A 24,798-nucleotide genomic window follows, 5' to 3' on the forward strand; every position below is an offset into this window, starting at 1 on the left:
CCAATGTATTTATTTATTTTCTGGCCACTTGGGGGCAGCGTGGCAAGCATAAACACCTTTGACGCTTTAAACAAACTACAAAGAATTTGTAACCGGTTATGAAACATTCTCACTTTGATGCTGATGCCATCTACATAAGCAAAGAAGAAGGTCAGCAAGAACATTCCTACCAATATATTATAGTTACTCTTTAGGCACTTTTTTCTCGACACTGCTGACAAGTTCTTGCTCATAGGGGGAGATGTTGGGTCTCTGTAAACTATTTAATTCAAGAGTAAAGACTATGGTTTAGACCTGCTCCAATTGAAGTGTCATGAGATAACTTTTGTTGTGAATTGGCACTATATAAATAAAACTGACTTGCCTGTCACCAGGTCAGATTCCAACTTATCCGGGTTGGATGGGGAAAGAAGCTGCTCTGTAGTCCGGTGGTTCGGTACGGTACTAAAACACTTTGTTTCACCATCGTCATATTACAGTTATTAACATTACATAGCCACAAATAGGGTTAGGGTTAGCTCACCACCATGCATCCTGTAAACAGCTGTGTGCAAAAAAAGAAAAATAATACTAGAAACATGCTGCATCTTTCTTTTACTTGATTTCAAAACATATGCGCTGTTACAGTTTGCTAAAAGGTGAGGACCCAAACACAAAACACAACAGCAGGGAAGAAAAGTTGAAGTCCAAAAATCTAAAGATGCAGCCAACGAAAAGGGCAGGCAACAACACTGACAAAAACAGGCTGGGGAAAATATAAAAGACTAAAGAGAAATATGAAAAATAAATAAAGTACAAACTAGGACGGAGGTCGGGGAACACAGGCAGGATTGCAAAAAACACGAGGAGCAAACACAGTGACACCAGGAACAAACTGAGAGAGAGATTAAATATGCAAGTTAGGGAAGACTAATGAGAGAGTAATAGGGCAGTCAAAAAAGGTGGGAAAAACACAAAGACAGGAAAGTAACACATGACACATGAGGATAAATATACCAAAACAAAACAGGAAACAAGTAAACCAAAATCTCAAACCATGACATGCACACGCTAGCCAGATTAAGGTCTTTACCACAGACAGCGGTGCTCATACAGCTCTTGTCCACAGGGGCCGCCAGAGTCGACAAAGTTAAAGCTTCTTGTGGCGGCTTTGAAGTTGTAATGGTGAACATGCAAATTGTTAATTTACACATTTAGCAGACACAGAGTAAAATATTTATTCCTATTTAACTGTGCTTGTCTGCCATTTGGTGCTGGGCAGGTAGTGAACAGTGGGTGTATCACATTACACAAAGTCATTTAATCCATTGTTGATTAAAACATATGTATGAGTGCAGTTTAAAGCTCTCTCAACTTCTTTCTATACTCTTGTCAATTTTGATTTGATGTTAGAGAAGCACACAGATTGTTGTGGACTTGAAGTGAACCTTTACAGTTTTCCACTGAATGAGAAAAAAATGCTTACATATTCTGCACACAACCAGAAACTGAGCTGAACAGAAACCTAGTCTAAGAATATTTATGTATATCTGTTTAATAGCTCAGGTACATAGCAACAAACTCAAAGGTGCAAGTGCATCAACAAAACAACAAAACAAAGAAAGGAGGAATCGAACAGGAGCTTCACTCCCAGCTTTCATCACTGCTCTCTGTGTTCCTCTCTTTGAGAGAAGAACTTGGATATAAAGGATTAAATTGTAGGGCCAAGTCTCCCTCATGTGAGGTATAAAAGGAGATCAAGCTGGGTTTTTGTAGCTAAGAATACAGAGCGGTAACGTCAGAGAGCATCTGAGCGGCTCTGATGAGAAGTAGGTCAATATAAGACCCAGAAAGATATGAAAAGTTTTGATCCAAAGTCAGACCTCCATTTATCTGTGGCACCAAATCCTACAAAGCCGCGGCACGCTTCAAAGAAAACAAAAGTCAGTGGTTGACAAACTGATAAGAGAGCGGATCCTCTCAGTTTTAGACATTTCAGAAATGTTGTACGATTAACTTTTTGGTGCCGAATTGCTTTTTTTCAAAACTGACAACTAATTCTTCATATGAGCCTGCAAAGTCAGTTTAGCTTTTGACAACTCCAAATTGGACTCTTTACAAATTATAATACCTTCAGCAACAGTTTGCTTTACAGTCAAAGGGTCAGTCTGGATCCATCCAAAATGAAAGATAAGAAATGAGGTTAATAAAATACTGGAAGTATGAATGACATTTGACATTGCTGAGTAACTGTTTGAGCAAATTCAATTAAAGGCCTCGATGCCTCACTGTAGGGTTCCTGTTGAATGTCAGACAGTCACTCAAGAGATCCTCAATAAGTTTAGTCGTTGTCATTGAATAGTATGGGCAGCATAATGAGAGGAACAACCATGTACAGGAAGCAGCCCAGCAACACCAGTAAAAGCAGCAGGAGAGCAGTGATGGAGAGGCAGAGGGAGTGTAGTCGCATCAGTCTCCATCCTCTGACAAGGCAGGGAGGGTCGCCACAGCATCCACAAATGTTTGTATGCACCTCCAGCTGCCTCTCCAGAGCAGGGACGGCCTGCAGTTCAGGGCCAGGGTGAATGACGAGGTCCGGCCCGGGCTCATAAACACCCCCGCTGAATGACTCCTCCTGCATCCTCCTGATCTCCCACTCTGGGAATGGCGTGGTCTGTCGACAGAAGGGGCACCTCAGCCGGCCCGGATCCTTGCCACGCTTCATGATCCCAGCTATACAGTGGTGGCACAGTGCGTGGTCACAGTTGAGTAAGGTGATGCGGTGATCTCCGCTTGAGTCAAACAGCTCGCTGCAGATGGGGCACTCGTGGCGGCTGCTGTCGCTGCACAAACTCCTGACACTTTCACTGCAGCCGGCCTCGTCCCTGCCAGCCAATTCCAGCTCTTGTGGAACAGATGTCTTTGGGTCAGCCCCATCTGTCACTGCTTGCCTGTCCTCTTTGTGAATCTCATCACGGCTGTGCTGATGTTTGTGCTGAAGCAGAGGCTGTGTGACTGAGTCAATCTCATCTTCATGCCTTCCTGCTCCCCTCGGTGTGTATAAAACTCTGACCCAAGCCTCTCCTCTCTTCTCTTCGAGTGTAGCAACAGCCTCCTCCTCTGTTTCCATGACTTCTGCCTCAGCCATCCTTCATAGCGAAAAGATTTTTACTGTCTGTCTGATACATTTAACACAGCCCACGAAACACAAGCTCAATATGTTTTCGCATTCCAGAAAGTCGACTTTCTTCCTGGACAAAGCTCGAGTGAGCCAACTGTTGATGTAATGCTTCTGTACAACAAAGGCGACACAGTCCTCTCCCACCATAAACCCAGATAAGATTGGCACATTCACAGATAAGGAGTGCTGAGCTATAATATGAGCCTGAGAGAAGTGCCACTGGCAAAGTAGAACAGTGAACATTTCACCACTCCGCTCAATTTAACACACTAATGTATTCAGTGCAACAGAAAGCTTTTGCCAGTTCACAAATGCATGAGCACACACATTAAGGGCGAGCAGACGGATTTATTCTGCACATTTAAATAAACAATAAATATGTAGGTTAGCCACTTACAGAAATACATTTTCATATCAAAAGAGAGATCATCTGATATTCACTACAAGCATTGTGCTTTGTAACTGTTTATTTGCTTTGAAATGCAGCCTCTCTCTTTCACGACCAGCCGATATTTTTAACGGAAATTAAAGCGCAATGCCAAGAATTCCCACACACTGAGCCCCATCGCCGCCGGCAACCGAAGATTATTGCTTTCATACGTCTGACACATTTCCAAGCAGGCACAGAAGCCTTTAATAGAGGCTCTCAGCATTGTAGTCATCAGTGATTAGTCAGTAACGAGTCGACACTGAGCACCAGGAGTAAATACAGAAAAAAAGAAATGTACAGCAGTGATGGGAACACAGATTTCTGACTGAGTATGAAGAGCAAAACATAAATAATTAAACCTGAAATTTAATAAAGACTGGCTTTGAATACAGGTTCTCAGTGCATATATTCCAGTGCTGACATATGACTGTATGTACAATTGTGCTTGTTAAAGGAACAGTTCAACATTTGGCATAGATGCTCATTTGCACTTTCTTTACTAATGATTTAAAGGTCATTATCCTGTCTCTGTGTTAAAACAGCTATAATCAATGTTTTTATAATATAATTGGATGACTAATTGTATCATGCAACATTCAGCTGTTTTCAAAGAAATGGTATGGTACCTGCAAAACACCTAACAGACAGACGGAATTAGGCTATGTTCAGACTGCCAGCCCAAACCCATTTCTTGGCACATCCAGACTGGTTTAAGGAAGTCTGGACAGCAAAAAAAAACAAAAAACTCACATTTGGAGGTGGTTTGAAATGCTGTTCAAATCTGATTTCTACAAATCTGTCTCAGTCTGGACACTCTGGACGCTCGCAGTGTGTCACTCGCAGTGCGACACACAAGGACGACGTCAAGTCCAGAAAGACAAGTGCATCAGAGTGGCAGATGGCACAGCAGTATGGAGGACAAAACAACAAACAACTGTCCACGGACTGAAATAAACTGTCACTCTATGACTTGACAGCGTGATTGTTTGGAGGGGAAGATGATGGATCTCTATTTCTGGTGCTTTTGTGTCGGAAAGCAGCGTCACCAGCGTACGTAGTGACTGGCAAATTTGCCTGCTGTCTGAACATAGCCTTAAAGACTAGATACTGAACATAGTTGAGCATTTAGCAGCATACAATATGCTCCTATCATCACTCTGTCTCGGCTGAACAAAGCAAACAAATTCACCATATCAACATAAACAGTGATGTCAGTATGTAATGTCAGTATTGCTGGCACAACTTGTTTTCGCTGCCCCCAAGTGGCCAAAAAAAATCAGTGATTGCAGGTTTAGTACAGACAGACGTTTTCAGAGAGGAGACAAACCACCTAAAGCATTTTGAATACAAAAGTCTGTAGCCCCGATTCAAAGATTAGACATTAAACTCTCACATTTGGTCAAGTGAGCCAATGGCATGACGTCACAGCACTCCGTAATGAGCCGTAAAAGTTGGTTTTGTGAAACCGTGCACATGCATAGCAGCAGTATAACCTCTGAGCTGGAGTCAGGACGTGGTTAGCCTAGCTTAGCATAAAGACTGGAAGCAGAGGGAAACCGCTGGGCTCTGTCTAACCTATCAACACTTCTAAAGCTTTTCTGTAATCATGTGCTGTTGAGCTATTTTCCTCATTAAGTTGTCTTTGCACACTGCCCTGACTAAGAGATCTCTATCAGCTGGCTGTTGACTGACCTTAGATATCCATCAGAAAACAAACACACATGACATTACACCTGCAGCTGGGGCTTTGCCCAGTTTGATTACACATTAAAGATTTAAGCTCACAGTCAGAAGGCCAGATTAATATTTTTCCAATGCAGATACACTCAAATTGATAAAGACACTTGCAAATACCAAACAGTAGGATTGTAAGAAAGACTGCAGAAGAAGTTTTTTCACTGAACTCCAACTAGAGGCAGAGAAATTCATACCTAAAAATCAGTCAGTCTCTCAAGTACATGACTGATACTGCTAATATGTGTAATATATGTAATATCACAGTTTATGTAATAATTCACATTTTCTGAGCTAAATGGCTTTGATAGCTTGTGAGCTTTACAACAAGGCAATTGCGGTGCACTTAATATCGCTTGCTTTGAATATTAGCAGTAGTTCATCAAAATCTCACATTTACAGGCTGAATCCACTCAGTTATACCGGTCCGATCGGCCGACATGACAGCTGTAGGCACTTGCGAAAAATAAAGCTGGAAAGTCAGCTTTAACGTAAGGTTCAGGCTTTCAAAAGAGCTCCCAGCACTAATCACACAAACAAGTCAGGTCTCCTTTCCTCCATGAATTCATTTAAAAAAAGAGAAAATCAATCCTGGCCCCTCCTCCGAGACTTCTGATTGATGTCAACCCTGACCTGACATCGTCTCTGCTGATCTCCCCTCCTGTAGTTCAGGGAGGTCAGAAGTCCAAAGTGTCACGCTGGTATTGCAGCCGGGGGCTGTTCTCACTGTAGAACTGACTGAACCAGCGCCGGTGCCTCTGGATGGCTGAATCTTCCTTCACAAGGAGAGGCTTAGAGATGTACTTCTTATTGTTCCAGATCATCACGTCCCGCTCAAACTAGACGCAGAAAGAAAACAGGAGAAGGTCACGAGACGGACTTGTGAGTAATGAATTCAAATGCTGAGTGAACATGACATAATATAGGTTTAGTGTTACAACTTTAACATCCGTTAAAAAAATGTTATCCTCCTTTACTTCCCCCTTAGCATTTGATAATCAAACGTGACACAGTTATAAAAGAAACTGAAAAGCAAGGAAGCTTTCAGAATGAAATAAAAACTAAAAGAATAATCTGTATTTTGTACTGTGTCTTTGCTGTGACTGATTACAATTTCTCAGCAGGGATTTCTGTGTGAAACGCTGTTAATTAAATGTCACGCCACAGTTGCTCCATCAGCTGCTGAGATTTGGCATTTCAGTCCACACTCAAGATCCACCCCTTGAACTGTCCTTTAAAACTGAGTTTCCTCCGGTGGCTCCCTGTGTTTTATACCACATGGAGAAACAAAATGGCAAAATAACTGAAAACAATTATCTTAAATCATTCTTTTTCTGAACTTTCAAACAGCTGAGTAACACTTACAGGATTGTAGAAAATTAAAGACGCTGGCCAAAACTTGCCTGAAAACTAGTGCTGGAGATCAAACTTCACCTTCTATGTTTTTGGTACTGACCTGTTTCTGTAGCACGGACTGTTGAAAATTCAGATTTGGTTTTACTTTATTTACTTTATTCTTCAAATCAGGTGTGTTTAGGTGGCTGGTATCTATGAGTGAGTGTAATTTGATGTGAGTCATAGATCTGGGGAGCTTAAATAATGGTTAAGCAGTTCAGGGCTATCGAGTTTGGATTAGGTTTGATTGAATTAAAGGGGACTGTTTGGCTTTGGCAGATGTACAGTATTTTAAGTGCTTTACCAAGTGCCATTCCAGTTTAGGTTAAATTCTTGTAGCTACTTGCATTTAACTCGAGAGAAATCTGTCTTCTTTTGTTAAGTGAAAAAAAAGTAAAGAACGTGCTTATATTTCACAAAGGTACAGAAAAAAGTAATGTTTCAGTATCTGCATCGAAACTTTTCATTTTGGCATTTTGAATAATTTAATAACAATGAGTCTTATTGAAAACAGAAACATCTGCAGATTCAAATCAAACACTTTCAAGGGTTCACATTTTTGCACAATACTTCAGCAGCAAAGCCGACAAGAAATTCCTTCTGTGTGCAAACCACGGATATGTTAAATTTCTTCATTTCATACGTATCATATCAACATTACTAACATACTTGTCATATCACCTTCAGATTACTGAAAGCTGGCTGAGAGACGGCTCTCTAGCCAGAGACAACTTTTGGAGACAGCATTTCAACATTTGTAAGCTATAACACTGGATATCTTTAACAAAACGTCATGTTTGTGGAGACAGAACCAGGTGAACCAAACGTGATCTTTTCTGAGCCCTTACTAAGTGGTTTTTGTGCCTTAACATAACCAGTAACCACTAAATTGCCAACACTTTTTTGGCGATTGGGTTACACAACCACCATCTCCATCTGTCATGTTTTCTGTTTTGAATCACACTGTTCATCTTGTGAATCTAACATATCTAACATATTTTAGCCAAAGTCTTTTGGCAGGGGTTGGGTTAGGGTTAGTGGGGACCCACCCTGGATACTTTTTAGTGTCTGATCGCCATCAGCCCATGACCATTCACAAAAATACTTTTCTTGCTGTCTCTTGAGCCAACTGTCTCCCTTTTTGTTCTTTCACTTCACCACACAGTTAATTATCAAGTTTAATGAGGACTATTTACACCTTTTCTGTGACTGTCTGGTGTTACTGCTGGTGGCAATGAGGAGGCAGAATTAAACCAAAGGCAGAGTAGGAGGCAAATGCACACAATTATCTCACTCATTAGAGAAACTCTGAGTCATAAACTTACCGCCAATAAATAACAATGCCTGCAAATCTCCATAAATGTGCAGAATCGCTGATAATTCTGTGGGGTTATCACTGCGGGCGGCCCGTTGCACAATACATGCAGACAATGGACGACTGTGTCACAGTGAGAGTAGAAGATAAGTGTGTACTGCACCTGAATACACTCTGCTCTGAGGATGAATTTGGGCACCACAGGTGGTATATTAGACTGATAAAACATGATGTGAGAGACACACTGCAGCAGAGGCTCCACTGGAGTCACACAGTGCATGATGAGACCTCGGCCCAGGAAACTGTGGTTAAACAGCAGAAACACCACTCCTGGACCCACCTGAAACACAGACAGTGTATAAATGCAATCTTTATATTCATCTATATATTTTACCTTATGTAAAATCAACATGCAGATGCACAAACATCCTATTCTCATCACACAATGATGCCGCTGACCTCCCTCTCCCACCACATGAGAGTAACATTTCCTTGCCTTCAACATTTGTGTCGGGTCTTAAGGGATCCTGCTCCCCCCGAAGCCCTCTGCGACTGGTTCAACTGGTGAGATTAGTGCTTTCAGGGTACATTTATTCATCATGTATAATTAACCAGGCAAGATAAAAAAGGAAGAGACAGCACAGTAGTTGCTAATGTTCCGTGTCCAGGTTTTTTTGCATCAGACCAGCATATTTCCTGCTGGTTCTGTAATAAAGCTCTGTAATGTTTTATCAAGTATTTAAAGAAATACAGTTCTGTGCTCCTCAGTTGAGGTACAATAGATATTGTTATGTAAAACCCTTATATTGTGGTAAAATTCTGTTAAATCTTAATAAAATGATTGTTTAGATTGATTATGCCATCATTACAATTTATAAATAAATAGGAAATTGTGTACAAATTGCATGTCTGCTTTGGACTTTACTCTACCTGTCTGGCCACAACATGAACATCCAGCAGAGGCCAGTGAAGTCCAAACACAGTGAACGCATGTTTCACCAACATCTGAGAACAATGCTGGTTGGGCTCTGGCTCTGGTTCCCATTGAACCTTCAAAAAAACACACAGACAAGACCATACAGCGGCATTCAAACACTGAAATACACTGTTCAATACTTTGCCCCTTCCAAAAAAATATACTCTGTGCCATCTAAAATCTAATACCATTAAATGTAACATGTAACATTGCATTAAAATGTCTTTAAAATTATGAGACTTTTGTTCTATATTTTGTTGAGCTGTGTACTAACATTATCCTAAGATAACAACAATGTAAAAAAAAAAAAATGTGTAATTTCACTCAAGGTAAGATACATCGAGGGAGGAAGTTGACGAATGTAACTTAATGTGACTCAAACTTTAAAACATGACCTTGTCTAAGCCATGTAGACAGATCTTTTTTCTGCAATGTTTAACGATGAAGACAACATCTCCAATGATCCCATGCTACTTCATGACATAATCAAACTGTGTCTTGTTTCTATTGCTTTGAATTAGGGACCACTCACAGCAGAAATTACATACTGCGTGTTCAGAGAATTAGACAATTAGGTTGCAGGCTCCAAAGATTTCAACGAGCAAAAATAACACTGATTTAGTATCATTGAAACTTTTAGGACTGTAAATGCAGCAGAGAAAAATCCTTACCTTCCAGTCATGCCTCAAAAACTCCCAGGTTTTGCTGTTAATGTAACGCAGATCTACTCCGCTGACAATGCTCGGCGTGTGCAGGTGAGCGAGGTGAGCGATGTCCGCTGCATTTTCAGGAATCTCCTATCGGGAGGAGATGTCGTCATGAGAAGCTCCAGTGACTGCTTTAAGAGTTGGGTAACAAAAGCCCCTTCTCTGCCTGTGTTATGTGATACTGAACGTATGTACAAATACAGAAAGTGGATGTTCTGAGGATTAAAAGTAAATAGCATTGATCATTTGAAAATGTAAATCACCTGTTTTTTATATTCAAACTAACACATCTTTATGATGTGTATTTAAAAACATCCACACACATACTTACAGTATATGCACCTACCTGTATGTGAGCGTTGACAAAATGTTCAGTTCTGCCCCGATAGACCCACTCGCCATTTGTAATTTCCTGCTGTTCTGGGACGGCCCAATGTGGATCCTTTCCATCACAGTGAAACCAAATCAGGATCTGGCCGTTAACCTCACAGCTGGGCCAGCTGCGCACCTTGGCAAACTCTGGCACTGAACGTGACAGATGAAATGTGAATCTGAATCATACAGTCTCATTAGTCAATCTGTACAATTGTCAGTAGCACTTCATTCAGACAATCGCCGTTCACTCATAACAGTGGATATTTAGTTTCACCACTGTTGACCATTGCTCGTCTATTGACTTTTGAAAAGACAACTTTAGCTAATTTAGTGTTTAACCACAGCAGAAAACTTACCACATTCATGCTCTCCATAGAATCAAACATTTTCATTAGGGGCACCAGCTTCCCCTTTGTACACAAACTTAAATCCAGATTTGTATAAAATACGTTCAGATTTGCTGACTTGTCTGCACCTTCCAGCACCACCATTGGCCCATTTTTTCCTTTACTGCACCAACACTTAGGCTGAAATTTTAACATTGAACACCTGTCACAAGATATCCTTTAGCACCACCCTCAGGCATGTAGTGCTCACTGTAAAGCCAACTGGGTGGTCCAACTCCACCTCTCTGGATCTAATGGTTCCGTTATGATCAGGGTAAGGGCGTGGGGTGGTGGAGCTGGACGAACAGAGCCCTTGCTGGTGCTGCATCGTGAATGAGGCTCTCAAGATAACATTAAATATAAATATTATTCATGGAGCTAATGGCAAGGCTTTAAACATCTTTTACTAGAAACAGTAGCAGACATAAAACTAATGTGTCTGAAAGCGTCAAATGACATGCATTTTGTTATAGATAGAGTGTGTAGGAGCCTTGTTAATTCTAAATGATATTGTTGCTTAGTCCTTCAATTATACACACAATCAAGACACTATGATACTGAGACATGGTAAAGTTGCAGGTATTATTAGTTCCCCATAACACATTTTGTAGAACAAAAATCCCTGGGCACCATCTTCAGTTCATACCTTTTTCTGCATAGGGGATCTTCACACACTTGCCATCATCACCCCGAAACTGCCATCCATGAAATGGGCATTCTATGCAGCTTCCCACCACGCGTCCTCCCACAGCCAGGCTGGCCCCCAGGTGAGGGCAGTAGGCATCGACCACGTAGGCCTTCCCATTTTGGCCCCGAAACACTGCCACCTGCTCACCTAGGACGAGTAATGACAGTAGGGACAAACACTTAAAAAACATTTCATGAATGAATATACACATTATTACATGTAGGATGCGAAATTACACAAGAGATTTGAGAATTTAAATATAAATGAACAAAAATGCTTTATACATTTCACTGAAATATAATGTATATGCAATTACACTGACTACAGTTCTGAATTTCCATTGACTAAAACATTTATTCTCAAAACAATTGTTTCATCAATAATTAAAACACTTATGAGTACTTTTTATCAGATTTTAGCATATTTTAAATGATTCTTTTGGCATTATATTTGTTAAAATTAGACAATTACAGTTAGACCAGATGCAGTCTATGTGTATAGTGTGTTCAGAGTGCACTAATGTCTACCAGTGTCTTTTTTAGTATTACCACAAGGGGGCATCAAAATGAGAAATTTTCAAATTCTACACATATTGGCTTAAACTTTAAATGCTTTTTCCTTTAGCCACCCTCATCCCACAGTCTGTCTTTAATGAAGGATAAGCTCTACAAACCGTATGAAGTCGCTAATTTAGATGCTCACACTTACGCTCACTGCTATAATTAAGTTTGAGTTCCAGTAGGTCAACTTTATGTGGTGCACAGTCAGATTGAATCTGTGCCCAGTCAGACACCACATGTGGAGATCTCCATCTACTGCAATGGCCTTGACTTTTAGCTGACCTATAGATTGCTCCCAGATTAGCACAGGCTGTTGAACTGTCGTTGAGAGTAACTGCAGAACCACCAGTGCCTCGTCAGGGTAACCAGTAAAGTTCTGAGAAATCCAAAATGAGGCTCATCCAAATGAGGGCTGAAACACCACTGCGCTGCTGTCCCCAGACTGTTGTGGGGCAGAAGTGAACCACAGCGCAGCGTGTGAGAAGAGCACGCTTGGCAGAATTTGATATATGATGTAAATGGATGACTGCAGTGAAAAGTTAGAGACACTGCATTCATTCACAGCAGGACGCAGCTCATGAAGGAAGCCAGGTTTAGATTTGGATCAACAGAATTTGGGACAGTAAAATGTCAGAGGGCTGGAGGGAGAACATGTCCTGAAAGGGATGAGATTTTTGGCTTAAATAACCTGAAACACTGGTGATTGGGGTAAAGAAAGATCTGAAATAAAGATGAGCCAACGTGATCAAGACCAATATCGACAATAAAGGAGCAATATGTAAGAATTGGCCACCTGTCGAACTAAAAGACTTTTTCCCATAAGCTATCATTGTGAAAGATGCAAAATGACTCATTTCATTGTCACATTTTGTCCAATAAAATTTAGAAAGTCTGGAAGAGCCGCACAATTACATTATTTTATCCCCATTCAAGTTAGTCGGGCACTATACCGGAAGTTAGTCGGTGGAAGTCTTGAGTGTGCACGCTAAACAAGGTTTATCCTTGATCATGGAAAAAGTAGTTTGACAAAATAAAGATAAAAAAAATAAAAATGTCAAGGTCCACTCACTAGCTTTAAGGGACGTTAATTAGTTAATGGTACTTAGTGGGGGCAGCCACTGATATTTGAACGGGTGAATGAGAGGTGAATTGTAAAGCACATTGTCTGTTAATGTAGAAAAGCGCTAAGTACTTGCAGTCCATTTGACCATTTCATCCAGATCACTCATACAAACTGCATCCGTCTATCTGGAAAAAGCTAGTGAGTGGACTTTGAGTTGGGATTACTTTCAAATAAACACAGTATTTTTTTAACTTGGTGTTGAAACGAATCATTTATTACTCAATTAGTCGATCACCAGAAAATTAATTGACATACATGTTTTTAAATCTATCTTTTAATCAATTCATATTTTTGTTAGCTTCAACAAAATAACATTTCTAAAATGTGAGGATTTGCTGCACCAAACAGGTTGCAGATGTCACCTTGACCTCGTCGAATTTGTTATGATAGACATTTTTCACAATTGCTAAAGCTGCTACAAGGAACTTTCATATTTTTGGTTGACTCTGGTGGCCCCTCTAGACAAAAGTGGTATGAGCACCTCCGCATCCTGTAATAAAGATCTGGCTAGCGCATGCATTTATTTGAAAGTGAGTTAAATAAAGACAACGCATTTTTGGTCATACTTCCTTGTAGTACGTTTAAAATATTTAATAGATTAATTGGTGATAAAAAGTAATCCTTATCCTGAATTGCTCTGCTAGAGCACGTGTCTCTTATTACTGGTGGATATCTTTTCAAACCTTTCATGTACTGTTTGTTTGTTTATTTATGGCAGGTGATGTGACAGAAACATGAAAGCAGCAAGCGCTCTTTGAAACCTTTTTGAACTCAAATTCAAAGAAACTCTCTGAAGAGATGAAACAGTCCCAGCGGATATCAACACAAGAATAACAAATCTAAAATGTGAAACACGTATCTGCTTTATAGCGCGTGCCTTCGATGAAAATAGGCTGGAACAAATCATGTGTCAGTGTTTGACATTAATTTAAACTTTGAAATGGAGCGGCTACATATCAAGCAGCACGGAGACATATGACATATCAGAAGCTTTAAAGCCACAATGACGAGATGTCATATCATTGATCAGAGAGAGGCCTGATGCAGGATAGACTGGCTGTCAGATCACTATAAACATGAAATCAAAGAGGTCATCTAAATCAAAACTGATCACAAGAGACTTTGTAATTTACTCAGATTGGTTTTATTTTGATGAGAAGATGATGTTTAAAGGGCCTCTATCTAAGAATTTGTAACAACTTACAGGTATAAATCACATTTTTATTGACCATATGTAAGCAGATTGTAACGTGATGTGAAAAATGAGACCTTCTCCATTTCTCGGTTGGCTTTACAAGCCAGTGGATAATTTGTTTAAGTTGTTAAATGCTGCTGGACTGTGGATTTCTTTGTTAAGGACTCGGGTTTTCCACAAAAGTTGGAAGGATGTGGCTTCATTCACGTTCTTGAATACCTCCTCTCAATTCCTTCTCTTTATATAATAATTTACTTAATTACTTGTAATAGTAAAAGCTTACAAGCAAGAAACTTGCTTGCCTCAAACGCCTTAGGCTCTGGCAAATTATAATTTAACTATTTTATGACCTACGCAAAAACATTAGTCAGTTCAAAGATTAATCAGGAAATCAGCAGATTAACTGAATAACTAAATAACTGTTAGGTGCAGCTTAACAGCCATTACGTAAAAGCTCAAATAATATCCGTAACCATATAGTTCATCGCCATGACACCATCAAATCAAACAAGCAGTTGACAGCTTGACAGAAACAATGGTGCTTTGTTCAAAAACGAAGCGTTACTAAGCACCAAAATCCCTAACTGTTCTAACAAGGACAGCGAGCCATTGTGTTTCATATGTATACTCTAAATACCAAAAAACTTTGTAATATGATCCTGTCTGTCCTTTCCTGGCAACGTAGGCTCATTACACTCAAGACAATAGAGACCAGGTGAAGTGACAAATATCAGGGTTGTAGAAAGACCAGCAGTGGCAATTAAACCTAAAGAAGTGAAAATGTGACATCTTTGTTTAATTAAAATTAAAAAATGTGACACATTTGTATTAACAATTACAGCTCCTACAATAAAGAACTGAATCATGACATATTCATCCTGAAGATCATTTACAAAATAATGCATTACCTGAATTACATGTAAATGTAATGCCACTGAAAATAATTTGGAGTACTCGTTTAAGTATTTGTTTTCTCTATTACCAGTATTCATTTAATCTTCAGTGCACCTAACACTATTTAGTTTGTGTCTAATGTTCTGGAGCTTACTAGGGTCGCTGATCTGTTTGACACTTCACATTTACATGACTACCTCTTGGATGTTGTCCACACCAAAATACATCTCTGACTGCTTTTTACCTCTTGAAACCTTTTTAGCCTCTCCAGTCAACCGGTGGATGTCTGCCAACGGTTGACCTTTGAGTTGAAAGTAAACATAGAGAAGAAGCAGTTAGACATATCCCAAAAATTTCATGTGAGCGAAACCACAGTAAAACCACTCCTGTGGTCAGGGGCAAATAAGAACAAGAAAGTGTGGGTTGACTTGCCTCACCTGTCTCATGATGTCGCGTTCTCGAACGATCGGATTCTTTCCAACGATTCTTTTGTACAAACAAAAAGAACCGAGTTGTTCTTAGCGATAGCCATTGTTTTTTTTGTTGTGCACTTAAATCCACCCCCCCTTTACATGAGAACATTAAGTGCTGCTAGAATTGCATACAGGGCAAGGTGACTTTATTTACATGACACATTTCGTGCAGAAGATATATTCAAAGTAGTAAATTCAAAGCAGAGGGATATGGCGTGAGCTTGTGTAATGTTTTCAATGCAGATCACTAACATGATGTCTTGCACTGATTACATTAGCGCTGCCAAACCTATTCAACCCATGAAAAATAAAAGTATAATGGTCTAAGATGGAGTATGATCAAAATCATACCCTGTCATTATCCTACTGATAATTTCACAGCTAATCCCTGCCGCCTAAAAAAAGTTTTTTTTGAACAGTTCTTGGAAGGGAACAGAGCCATACGATCAGAGACATTTGTGTCTGTCTCTGTTTAGTGGAGACCAATCGATATACCGGTTAGTCGATATTAACGTCCGATATCTGCCTGTCACAGATATATCAGTATCAGCGTAGATGTTGTCTGATATGCATCAATATTTTATCAAATCTTTATTTTTTAAAGATTATAAAGCAGAAAAAGATGCCAGGGGTGTTTAACATTATTAAATTGAATAAAGTTTATTGCCTACTGTAAAATACCCTTCATATCTTTGTCGCAAGTGTTTTATAACAACATTTGAGGGATTATTGGAAGAAATGTGTGTTAGAGCCTGATCGGTATGTACATGTTGTCCAATATGTGCCGATATGAAAACTTTTTTTAGACTTTTAGACTTTTTTTAGACGTAGAAAAAGATGCTTGGGGTGGTTTATGATTATCAAATTCCCAGTGAAGTTGATTGTCATTTTAGACAATAAAGTTTATTGTTACACTGTGAAATGTTCTGCCTCTGTGTTTGTGTTTGATTAACTGCAAAAGAGGGATCATTGTAAAAAAAAATGTGTATATGGCCATCATATCTCTATCCAAATATTTTACTTATTTTACTTTACCAAATATTGAGTATCAGTCAGGGTCTACTATCTGGTGTCTCCTGAGGAACCTGAACTTGCCTGATCTCAGTTTACACATACTTTGACATTTGGGCTCGCCTGACACATATGATTTGTTATTTTCTATGTTCTGTCTAGTTTTCAAAATAAAAGACAATTTATTTTAATAATTCTCCTTGAGTGTCTTATTTGTGATGGTTACCTCCTGGTGGTATACTCAAATGCGTCACACACTAATAGTAGTTAGCTCACTTAAGTTTTTAATTGGTTATAATGCAACTTCTCTTACCCAGAACAGAGACATTTCTGACGTCGCCCCTCTCCAGCAGGTGTGAGTCCAGTACTCGGAACCAGCCGTTCGGATAAACCGGAGGCAGCTCTCCTGTTTTCCTCCTGCGGCGGACCTCGTTAGCCGCCTGGGCTCTGGAGCGACCGCCCTCGGCGATGTATCCCACATCATCCGGCGCCCTCAGCAGCTCCAGGGGGCAGCAGAGCAGCCTGTACAGCCAGCCTACAGCGAGGAAGGAGACACCGGCGAGGATGCACACCACAGCCCGGGCCGGAACACCGAGCAGCCCGGTCTCTCTCCATATCAGGTACCCGCTGCCTTCAGAGTCCAGCGGGTCTCCATGTAACACCACCATCGCTCCTACTCCCAGCCCGAGGATAGCAGCGACCTTCCCCACGGACATGTTGTGACTGTCCATCCTGACGCTCCTGGGTCTCTGTCCTGGAGACGAGGTGAGCCACTTGGTTTACGCCACACCCAGAGCCGGTCCTATCACACTGCAGGTACAGCTGATCTAATCATATTAACACAGTGACTGACTTATTCCCCCTGTCAGACCTGGAGAATGAACCTGATTCAATTAATTTAATGGTGTTAAGAATGTGTCTCTGTATGTAGTTTATCAAACATAATTATGGTATTTTTTTGCCATTTAAGCTACTTCAATTATAAGATAAAGTAGTAGTTTATTTATTTAGTATAGGATATAGATGTTTCAAGTGAAAAAATAGAATCATATTTGTTATGTTTGTGACATTGAACGGCCACTATGTAGTTTTGGAGAAGAAGTACAAAGTGTTTGAATATTTACAATATTAATGAGGTTATAATTCAAACTCAGAAATATCATTTTTCTCCACAACTGAATAAACAAGCTGTTCTCAGAGGAAAATAAGGTCCCCAGAACACTGTTTGAAGCTAGAAAGGTGGCAGGGTCCGCCACATATAAACAAAGTAAAACAGTATGAAACTGTGTTGTCAGGTCAGTTTGTTTATTCAGTTTATTCAGTCATCAGAATGAAGAGAGTTTGATTATTTAAATTTTTTCGGCATAAAAAATCAGTCAATAAAGATCAGATTATTTTACCTTAAAGTGCACCTGATAACTAATCTATGAATCGCACACTTGTATTTCTTTCTGAAGACCTGGCCGGGAATATAAAAACATGTATTTACTTTGTTAACTACCATAAACTCTAGTAACCATTCTTGCAACATAGTTGAACTAGCTCATGTGTCCAAAAGTATATGAAACAATGGGCATGGTCACTTTTCATTTCAGCCGTAGGAAACAGGAAGATGTAGTCCGTTCCAGTCTCCTTAACACTTTTCTAGATGTTCTCCTGAGTGGGAGTTGTGCCCCAGGTTGAGGTGCAGTAGTGATGTGTCCAAACCAATCTTGTCCTTCACCTGAGTGTACAAAGCCAGTAGACTCTTCACATCTCCACTGTAAAAAGTTACATGTGCTTGATTACAATTTACAATTTTTTAATGCACCTTTTAGATACATAAATGTTAATGTTTGCAATTATCTTCATTCAAACAACACAAAACTGCAGGCTCCACAAGTTTGCAGAACCAGTGCGTTTCCACCTTCTATCCATCATGTTTGAATTGTACAAGGTTCCAGCAATCCCCCACCAGAGGGCACATTCTCCACAAAGACTGTCTATAACCTGGATGTCCAAAACTCACACCAGGTGTATCCGTCCATGTCTTCTGCCAGCTTTTAAACCACTTTTCACAACACACAAAATTTCTTAGGGCCATTTCTTAACATTTATATAATTATAATGTGTTTGTGGCTTTTATTCTTTTTATTCTGTTTATGTTATCATGAGCCTATTATTAATAGTCTTATCATAATTATTATTTGTATAAGGGTGTTTGCCCATGTAGCATTTTTCTCTGGCATAAAAGTGAAGTCAGGGTGCTGAGGAGCACTGGGATGAAGGCTTATGCAATGAGAGAGAAAAATGCTATATGGACACAAGCCCTAAGGCTTTTGCTTCCTATTCAAACTTTGCATTTATTAATCACACTGCTCGCATAAGAATGTAGCACTAGCAGAGAGCTAAAATATATTATTAATTAATAAAGATTCTCTGTCAAAATCAGTATGAGGGGCACAGAATCAGTTGTTCATCCCTCTGTCTCTTACCCTCTCTGTCAGACACGTAGCCTCTGAGAGGACACATCAGAATGATCTAATATGACTTCAGTAAAAAGACAATGCAAACGAGTTCGCTCAAATATTGGTCGGGACAAGTCCCTGCAGTCCATATGCAAAACCTACGCCCTTCTCATTACATGTAGTTAACTTCACTGCTGTTTGAATTGCTAAATCAAACAATGCTGTTATTTCTTATTTCTTATATTTATGTTCCCATTTCCTCTGTCTCAAGTGACATTTATAGGATGACAGAATGTGTAATGTCTAATGTTGGTGATCAGGGAATTACATTAAATCTGATAGTTGTGAGTTGCTGCAGTGAAAGTACACACACAAGTATAAAACAACACCATTAGCACCATTTACTGCCTGAGGACAGCCTGAGCTTGTTGGCCATTGTGAGGGCCACAGGATTAGACCTCTTCAGACAGGATACCATATTGTGAGGCTTTCACGGTTTGGTGACTGAATCCAGTTTAGCTGGACATCATCCTCAATGTCACTAATGTAAAGAAACAATTCGGCATTTGCTGATGGCTGCAATGTGTTCAGGTCTTCAGATGATGTTGGATTTAAATGTCATTTATTGCTGACTCTGTTTTTCAGTAAACATCAAGGCCATCTCTTTATGTAAACAGTCAAGTTGAACCACATAAAAAAGCCTGACTGACTTTATTTTATTGCACACATTTTTATTTTTATAATTGGTGTCTTTATTTAAACAAAAAATGCATCATTAAGCCTCAGTGTCACTACGTGATTGGAGGCCGGGAAGGGTGCTGGTCCAAAGGCGAACAAAACGCAGCCTCATTTCCTGCCCAATGGAGCTCCCATTCATCTTAGCATTAATTTCCAGGAAATGTTGACCAGTGATGGCATATTCAGGCCAAGTCGCAGGCACCTTCATGATTCCTGTGTTCGGGTCCCTGTAAAAATAAGTAAGAAACACTTGTGAGAATAGTTCTGTAGTAAAATAATCCTCAAGCTGTTAAAACTCCATACTGTTGCACATGCATTTAAAGAGTGTTTTACCCAGTTCTGGCAAAGTTAGTCCAGTAGGCAATCATATATCCAGACAGGTCTCTCTGTCTGTCCCCATAAGCCTTCGGTGTGGTGAAGGGTTTCCCAAACACGTACTGCAGGTCGTCAGCGTGGTCGGATTCCACCCAGTCATTGTAGGGCTTGCCTGGTCCAGCCATTAAACTGGGCTCAGACAACAGGTAAGAGTAGGTACGGCCAGACCTGTTAAAGACAGTCAAAGCATGTTTAGTCTCAAACTTTGCCCTTAAAGGTCCCACATTAGGCTCATTTTTAGCTTCATACTCTTATTTTGGGTGTCTACTAGATTGATGGTCAGAAAACACATTCTTTTTCTCATACTGTCCATTGCTGCAGCACCTCTATTCACCCTCTTACTTTAGCTCCTGTCCCCCCCCCATTTTCCAGAGATTTGATACTTTCACAGTATTTATACAGCACCGTTCTACAATATGAGGCCTTTTTTTTATTGTATTTTCAAGATTTTCTTCCGGTAAACTTTGACAGAATATTAGTATTTATATTTTCTTGAAGAATACACCTGCAACAGATTAAAGATATGTGAGGACAGAAGAAGCAAACAGTTGGCCTCACCTGGCGTTAGCGGCATGCAGGTAGATGGCAGTCTGTGCAGGAACCAGGAAGAGATAGTCAGTCCCAATGTCCACAGCAGTTCTCTTAATGCTGTTCTGGCTTGGTGTTGATTCCCAGTTGGACGAGTATTCAGCAAAGGCAACCTCAAAACCAGCTTGCCCCACATCTTTGGTATAAGCAGCAAGAAGCCTCCTCACATCTTCTCTGCAGGGAAATGAAGAAAGAGAGCTCTGTAAGTAACAACAACTTGCGTTTTCTCTTTCGTGCATGCCCACAAAATAAAAATGCTTTCTCTCTGAAGACAAATCAGTCTTACACAGGAGTCTCCTCATTCTTGTTTCCAAGGGAGGGAATGTCCTTTGAGGTGAAGAGGTGTCCGTCCATGCTGTTAACCCCTGCGAGGTAATCAATGTCAGCAGCGTTGTGGAACAAGTTGCTGGGCTGATCAGGGAGGAAGTCTCCATCAACCACAGGAGACAGAAGAAGGTTTTTCACTGCAGGATCTGAGATGAAGTGACACAGAATTATTGAGGTGGCATCTTATAGTAGATGGTATTATTAGTTTGTATGTAAACCATGTTTAAGCTCAGTTATGTGAACCACAAAGAAAATTTAACTGTGATACATTTATTTTGCACTTTATGTTGAATTGGGTTATGTACAGCTGTCATAAGAGGCGCTTTTACAGCTAACTGCAAATAAATCACTTTACTCAACAATGATGTGATCAATTCCTCAATATCATTTGTGAATGTGCTCACTGTCTGGGGTGCCTTGTCCCACGCTGGGAGCAGCCATGACAAGAGTCTTAACATCGGTTGATTTCAGACAGGCCACCATCCTGTCGTCAGTGGGGCAGCCGACCTTCACAGCAACCTGAATGAACATGGTAATGAAGCATGTTTTGAGTAGAACATAGTCAATTTAGTGCTTCAGCCTTCAATGATAACAGATAATGTTGGTGAATGTTGGTAGAAAAGGCTGCCACAGTTAACAATCAACATGGTGCACATATCATTTTACACTTAACACAAGTTAAAAAAGTATGATTATATAATATCAAATATTATTCAACACTTGTGGAAGTTTTCATGTGTTATTGTTTGTCTACATTGCATGTGGATTTAATACTTTTCTGACACTGATTACCAGTAAAAGACCCTGAACATGAGTACTTCCTATTGGCACAAAGTTGATTGCGAAGACATTCACTACATATCAACATACAGTATGTATATATGTAGGGAATTTATACAATATATATGCAATTAATATGTAATTATGGAACACAGTGATGATTCAATTTATCAGCAGACATTTTGGTTATTAAATGTTCCAGTTTCAATACCTAACATCAGTTTTGGACTTAAAAAAGTACTGTACTGTTTAAATACTAGTCTGTATCTCTACAATCATCTGGGAACTAATGGAGAATTATGGCCTTAACATTCTCATCATTACATAATTAAATCATTTAATAATGAATTGTCTAAAAATTAATATTGAAATCACATTTGTAATAAAAAATGATCCTACAGAATAAATATTGTGACTTTTTTTGTGACAGCAGGATCCATCTCCGTGATGTCTGACATGGACATACCTGCTCTGTAATCGTGCGTGGGTCACTGCTCATAGCCCAGGGACAGAAGGCAACACCGCTCTGGGAGATGGCTCTCTTGATCAGCCCTTTGTTATGGGGGGACAGAGTCTGTGTAGGAATACATTCATAGAATATAAAAAGAATACTTGCAGTTGTTTTTATTTGCTTCAGAATTGAAAAATAGCTCTTCATAAATTGAAAAGTATAATAAAAGGCATATGTGCTGCTATAGTTAGTAAAATACTGATGGATGCTTTAACAAATAGTATTCAGGAGGATCATACACATCAGCCAAATGGATTTTCTACAACTTGGCAACCCTTAAATAGTTCTTGTCAACCCATTATTGCCTGCCTATATAGTATTAATGGATTGTTTTATTGTTTATCAGCCATTAATAAAGCGTATAAAACTACCATGTCTTATTAGAAGATGGTGCTGACCTGGAAGCTGACACTAGCTCCACCTGCAGACTCTCCGAAGATGGTGATGTTGTCAGAGTCTCCTCCAAATGAGCGGATGTTCCTGTGCACCCAGGCGATGGCAGCGTGCTGGTCCCACAGACCATAGTTTCCTGTCGCAGTGGCAGATTTTAAGTAAAACACGCCTTAACACAGCCAACAAGTCTGCTGACACACAGGCATCCAGGCTGGTTTTAAATACTTCACCGCTTTACTCAAGTAACTGACTGTTAAGAGCACAGTGAAGGCTGAAAGTAGGCAGGAGAACCGAATAATCCAGTTAATGGCCCTCACCTGGTAGTCTAGAATCTCCTGTGCTGAGGAAGCCCAGTACTCCCACACGGTATCCCACTGACACCACAATAACGTTGCCCATATCTGCAATCTCCTGACCGCTGTACAGATAGTTGTTGAGGAAATTTGCCCCCATGGAACCGCCGACCATGAAGCCTCCTCCATAGAACCAAATCATGACCGGGAGGTCCGATGACACTTTGGGTGAAAAAAGAGGACAATGTTGATTCGACAAAAAAAAGCACACCTACTGTATCTGTGATCTGTGAACATTAATATATCGAAACACAAAAAAGCTACCTTGTTGACCGTGGGGAACCCAGATGTTGAGGTAGAGGCAGTCTTCACCACCAAAGCTGGAGGTCTGGAGCATGCTGATCTGAAGACATCTCTTTGCAAACTTTGTTGCCCTCAGTACGCCTGGGGATGAAGATGACCTTGATCATTTCTTTTCAGTTATGATGAGATGATTATAGTGTAAATGAGATTTTGCGTGCGCACCATCCCAGCCAGGGTGAGGTTTTGGTTTCTCAAATGTTCCAGGTTGGGCAGCGAAGGGAATTCCTTTGAAAACGTCCACGGAGCGGAAAAGACCAAGGGGGATGTTTTGTCCCTGGACATTGCCACCTTCTGTTTGTACCACGCCCAGCTAGAGACACAGTCAAACAAAAGCCTTCACCTTCAGTGACAGTATGTAGCAGTAAACTGTACAATTTGACATATTTTGAAGCATAGACAGGACTACGAGAATAAACTCCTGTGTAATGTTTGTTTGAATTTCCTCCATTGTACTAAAGTTAAAACCACACAAGCCGTTGTTAAATTTCCAGCTGATAATTTTCAATCACAGAGAGCTGACATGGATGAAGTAAACTCATAATAAGTGATAGCAGGCACCATTTTAACAATCAAAATGCCCCAACAGTGACAAAGATTACATTTTTTTACCCCAAAATTAGACAAAGATCTTCAAATCACAAAGATGAGATTAATTACACCATGCAAGTCATGCATGCGTTTGAGTTTCTTACAGTGGCTGCTGAGGCCGTTCCCAGGGACAAGACAACAGCGAACAGAACCTTCAGTTTCTCCATGGCTGCACGGGAACCAGCAAATGCTTCTTTGACTGCTTATATACACACAGGACCCCCTGCAAGAAAATGAACGGTAACCATAACTGTTTACTTGTGTTACACAACCTTTTCACTCATACTATCACCCTGAGGTCCAACTGACCATGATTTGACCCTTCAACCTGTGATGGGAACCAGCCTGGTGTAAACAGAAGGTATGATGTTATTATCATCTTATTTACCTATAGCTGTCCACGAGGCAAATATATGTTGTGCTGATATATCGGTGCATTCTCAATTGACATATAGTCCCATATATGTGTGAGTGTGTGTGACTATGAATAATAAAATGACACACTGTAATACCAGATGTCAAAACATCCAATATTTTACATGGCTATAAGTTTGTTGTCCTTGTACCTTGTCCAGCGTAGACATATTACATTAAGACATGAAAGAGAAGAAAAAGCCCAGCAGTCCTTGTGAAGTGGGCAGTGAAGCACATGCTGCTGTTGACTCACAGAAACAGGTGGTCTGATTCTCAGATTGGCATAAAGACAACACGTGGTTTGAGATAAGATAAAACCTCTAAAATAACCTCACACATCTGAAGTGCTGCTATTGGTGGAAGAAGGTATTTGAACTTTAGGATTTTGTTCACGCTATACATTCTTTAGAAACCGTCCTGCCACAACGGATCAACTAGACATTCCTCTGTTGACAGATCTTATAAACACTGAGGGACAATATTCAAATAAAGATGCCTTGTATCGGTATTTGTTGAGATCATTATAAGTGTTGTTGTGATAAAAAACATGTAGGTTGAT

The 24,798-nt window shown here is 40.1% G+C and overlaps 3 protein-coding genes across 3 annotated transcripts; all 3 read right to left on the reverse strand.

The window, feature by feature from the left end:
- Nucleotides 1-579: 579 nt before the first annotated feature.
- LOC141005979 (uncharacterized) lies at nucleotides 580-3,159 on the reverse strand. Its single transcript, XM_073478049.1, has one exon. The coding sequence runs from the start codon at nucleotides 3,125-3,127 to the stop codon at nucleotides 2,321-2,323; it is 807 nt and encodes a 268-aa protein (XP_073334150.1). The 5' UTR covers nucleotides 3,128-3,159; the 3' UTR covers nucleotides 580-2,320.
- Nucleotides 3,160-5,670: 2,511 nt separating this feature from the next.
- On the reverse strand, nucleotides 5,671-17,153 carry LOC141006015 (cholesterol 7-desaturase nvd). Its single transcript, XM_073478098.1, has 7 exons — nucleotides 16,736-17,153; nucleotides 11,125-11,313; nucleotides 10,064-10,242; nucleotides 9,682-9,807; nucleotides 8,965-9,084; nucleotides 8,198-8,374; nucleotides 5,671-6,163 (listed from the first exon to the last, which is right to left on the reverse strand). The coding sequence occupies exons 1-7, from the start codon at nucleotides 17,151-17,153 to the stop codon at nucleotides 6,002-6,004; spliced, it is 1,371 nt and encodes a 456-aa protein (XP_073334199.1). The 3' UTR covers nucleotides 5,671-6,001.
- Nucleotides 17,154-19,568: 2,415 nt separating this feature from the next.
- Nucleotides 19,569-24,017, reverse strand: LOC141006016 (bile salt-activated lipase-like). The gene is made up of 11 exons (XM_073478099.1): nucleotides 23,930-24,017; nucleotides 23,400-23,547; nucleotides 23,199-23,318; nucleotides 22,899-23,096; nucleotides 22,587-22,717; nucleotides 22,144-22,251; nucleotides 21,302-21,416; nucleotides 20,857-21,043; nucleotides 20,541-20,744; nucleotides 19,941-20,150; nucleotides 19,569-19,834 (listed from the first exon to the last, which is right to left on the reverse strand). Exons 1-11 carry the CDS (start codon nucleotides 23,990-23,992, stop codon nucleotides 19,645-19,647), a joined length of 1,674 nt encoding a protein of 557 aa, XP_073334200.1. The 5' UTR covers nucleotides 23,993-24,017; the 3' UTR covers nucleotides 19,569-19,644.
- Between the last annotated feature and the right edge of the window lie 781 nt (nucleotides 24,018-24,798).

Source organism: Pagrus major, chromosome 12, assembly GCF_040436345.1.
Source record: "Pagrus major chromosome 12, Pma_NU_1.0".
NCBI lineage: Eukaryota > Metazoa > Chordata > Actinopteri > Spariformes > Sparidae > Pagrus > Pagrus major.